The sequence below is a fragment of the Parus major genome, chromosome 5 (genome assembly GCF_001522545.3).
Source record: "Parus major isolate Abel chromosome 5, Parus_major1.1, whole genome shotgun sequence".
Classification (NCBI taxonomy): Eukaryota; Metazoa; Chordata; class Aves; order Passeriformes; family Paridae; genus Parus; species Parus major.
Window position 1 is genome coordinate 31,741,519 of NC_031774.1, and position 2,501 is coordinate 31,744,019.

Here is a 2,501-nt window from a genome sequence, read left to right on the forward strand (position 1 = left end):
TGCACGTACGTATCCCATTTTCCTCCGAGCTCCCAACAGCATCTTTGTTAATAGATGAGTACATTCACTTAAGGGCGCTAAATTAAGATCCCTTTTTAATGGCTAAACTGTAGCGCTTTATAAACCATGTTCTCTGTGTGCTTTAATCCACTGGGATAGTGATGAGGAGAAAAGGCTTCAACTCTTTTGACGTGGAAAAAAAAGGACACAGAAGGAACATGAAAGATCTTCATTTACTATATGAAATTTCACTTTCTATCAAGTTAAAATAATTTTTAAAAGTTGGTCCCTGTCCCAGATTACAAACATGCACAGCAGGGCAAGACAACGCAGGGGGTTAATTAGTTTAGGAGGGGGAAAAATTAAACAATTGAAAGGAGCAGCACTGAACACTGCAGAAGTCTTTGGCTGCTTTTTTTCAGCTTTGATTTTAGTCTGTTTTCTCAGAATTTCTTAGTCAAGGGAGCTGAGATCTACAGAGACTTCTGTGAAAAATAGAATTAGCAAAAAAAAAAGTGGTCTAAAATTATATTCTAATCAATAAAATAATTTCTTCTATGGGAGTCAAGTAATTTAACTTCTTTTTTGACAACAAAACTGATTAATTTACAGCTTGAGGTCTGAAGAAAAGCATGGAGCCTTAAATGCAGCTAGATTACTTTTGTACAGCCAGTTTATAAGGAAAGACCTCTTCTTTGGTGATATTGAAACTATTTTAAAAGAGACACATTAGTATATCTCAAGAGACAAGGCTCTGGGTGTGCACTGCCACGGTTAAAAAACAAGTTTGGAAGCTACAAATATTTGAACAACGTCCTCTAAGCTGGCTGCATCACAATTAAACGATTCCATGCAAGTTGAGAAATCTGGCATCTTTGGGGTGCGGGGGGAGGGGGGGAAAGGGGGAGAAGAAAGAATGGAAAAAAACCCAAATAACATTCACCGATGACTAGATCTCTTAAGAAAAAAAAAAAATCTGCTCGAAAACTACAGCTGTAAAAGTAGGAAAGGATTTGCATAACCTACTGCTCTGTAGGTCTCCGCGCACCCAAAGGATTAGCCAAGCATTCATTACCATGAATATCTTGAATTACGTTACCGATTTATACGACAGAGTATAAAATACTGCACAAGAAGGCTGGCTTTTTCCCTGCGAAATGAATTGACTTAACCACTGCTTGAAAGAGATCTACATACTAAGGGCTCTTCTACTCACCTCTCTTTACAGTCCCGTGAAAGTCAGTCACAGCAATTCGGTTGCTCTTAGGACTAGCTTTAATCTTGGAGGAGATCCTCTAGGGAAAAAAAACCCCGTGTCTGCTCTCCGGCTTCTGGCGGGTTTTAAGCAGGGTGCAACTCTGGCTAAAAGTAGGAGAGGGACTTTTCTCCGTATTCCACTCATATTTGTAAATACAGCCCTGCTCTGCAGGGCTCGGCGCTAGCGGAACATGCAGGAATGCCCACTGGCGTTTGTCAGCTCTCCACACTATCTTTCTTTATACGTGAGGGCTGATTTCCCGCAGACATCATTGTTATGATGGCTCATTTAATCAAACTGTTTAATTGCTCCGGTAATCACTATCATCATCACAGGTACTCAATCATTCATCATTTTGGAGGGGTTTATTGACCTCTGGAGCTCATTCCCTTCGCCTATTAAAATCAGGCCAAATATCTATAACTACCCCTTGAGTCATTTTCTTAAAGTTAAAAAAAAAAGAAAAAACAACAAACCTCTGAAAAGCATCGTCATCACCACGAAAAGCAAACCAAACCAAAATCTAACGGAATAATATATTTTCTGCCGTGTATTTTCAAAAGCCATCTACGTATGAGGCTACATTCACAACCGGGTACATAATCATTGATAAATTCCACTATTAACGGGATAGTCTGTTTTAGATTTTATGTGCAGGGGACCGTGAACGAGGGTGGGGGGTTGGGGAGGACAAAACTGCAGCAATCGATAGTTTGACCATCGCTCCTCCCCTAAACTTCAAGCATCCCCCATGATTGATGATCCCGGGTAGCTTTGGTAATTGACTGCTCTGAGGTAAGGCATGGTGTAGCTTCAGCGAAGTGATTGGGCGAGAGAAACGCACCAAAATTAACGCGTGTGTGTGTGTGTGTGTGTGTGCCCGTGTGTTCGGAAAAGTTCATTTGGTACTCAAGGGTGGGGGGGGGTCCATCATCTCACTTAATTTGCTAAATAACCCCACTGTAATTAGCACTACCATTAGAAGGCATTACCGAGCTAATACTCCAGCATACATTCCACAAGCGCAACGTCGATAAACGGTAAAGTCCAGCAGCACGCACACGGTAAATACTGCGCTCACCGCCGGATCCGCTCAAAACGAACATGCAAACAGAAATCTACATAACATCTGGATCTCTCCTACAAAAGACTGAGCATGACTTTGTTTTTAAGCCCTTTACAAAGCCTGGCAGCCTAATCGCAAAACTAAAAGGGATTTCCCCCTCTTCCCTCCGCCTCTCCC

At 41.6% G+C, this 2,501-nt stretch overlaps 1 protein-coding gene across 6 annotated transcripts in view; it reads right to left on the reverse strand.

Annotated features, from left to right (window-relative positions):
• Positions 1-2,495, reverse strand: part of LOC107205480 — a 7,615-nt gene extending 5,120 nt beyond the window's left edge. For 2 of the 6 annotated variants that reach the window (XM_015629870.1, XM_015629871.2), the window contains exons 1-2: positions 2,251-2,495; positions 1,217-1,295 (exon numbers count right to left, since the gene is read on the reverse strand). In XM_015629870.1, the coding sequence (XP_015485356.1) occupies positions 1,217-1,295; positions 2,251-2,364 (193 nt within the window). In that variant the 5' untranslated portion in view covers positions 2,365-2,495. Of the gene's footprint in view, positions 1-1,216 lie in introns of all 6 variants that reach the window. The other 4 variants (XR_001521973.2, XR_001521974.2, XR_001521972.2 and 1 more) reach the window with 4 other exon arrangements.
• Between the last annotated feature and the right edge of the window lie 6 nt (positions 2,496-2,501).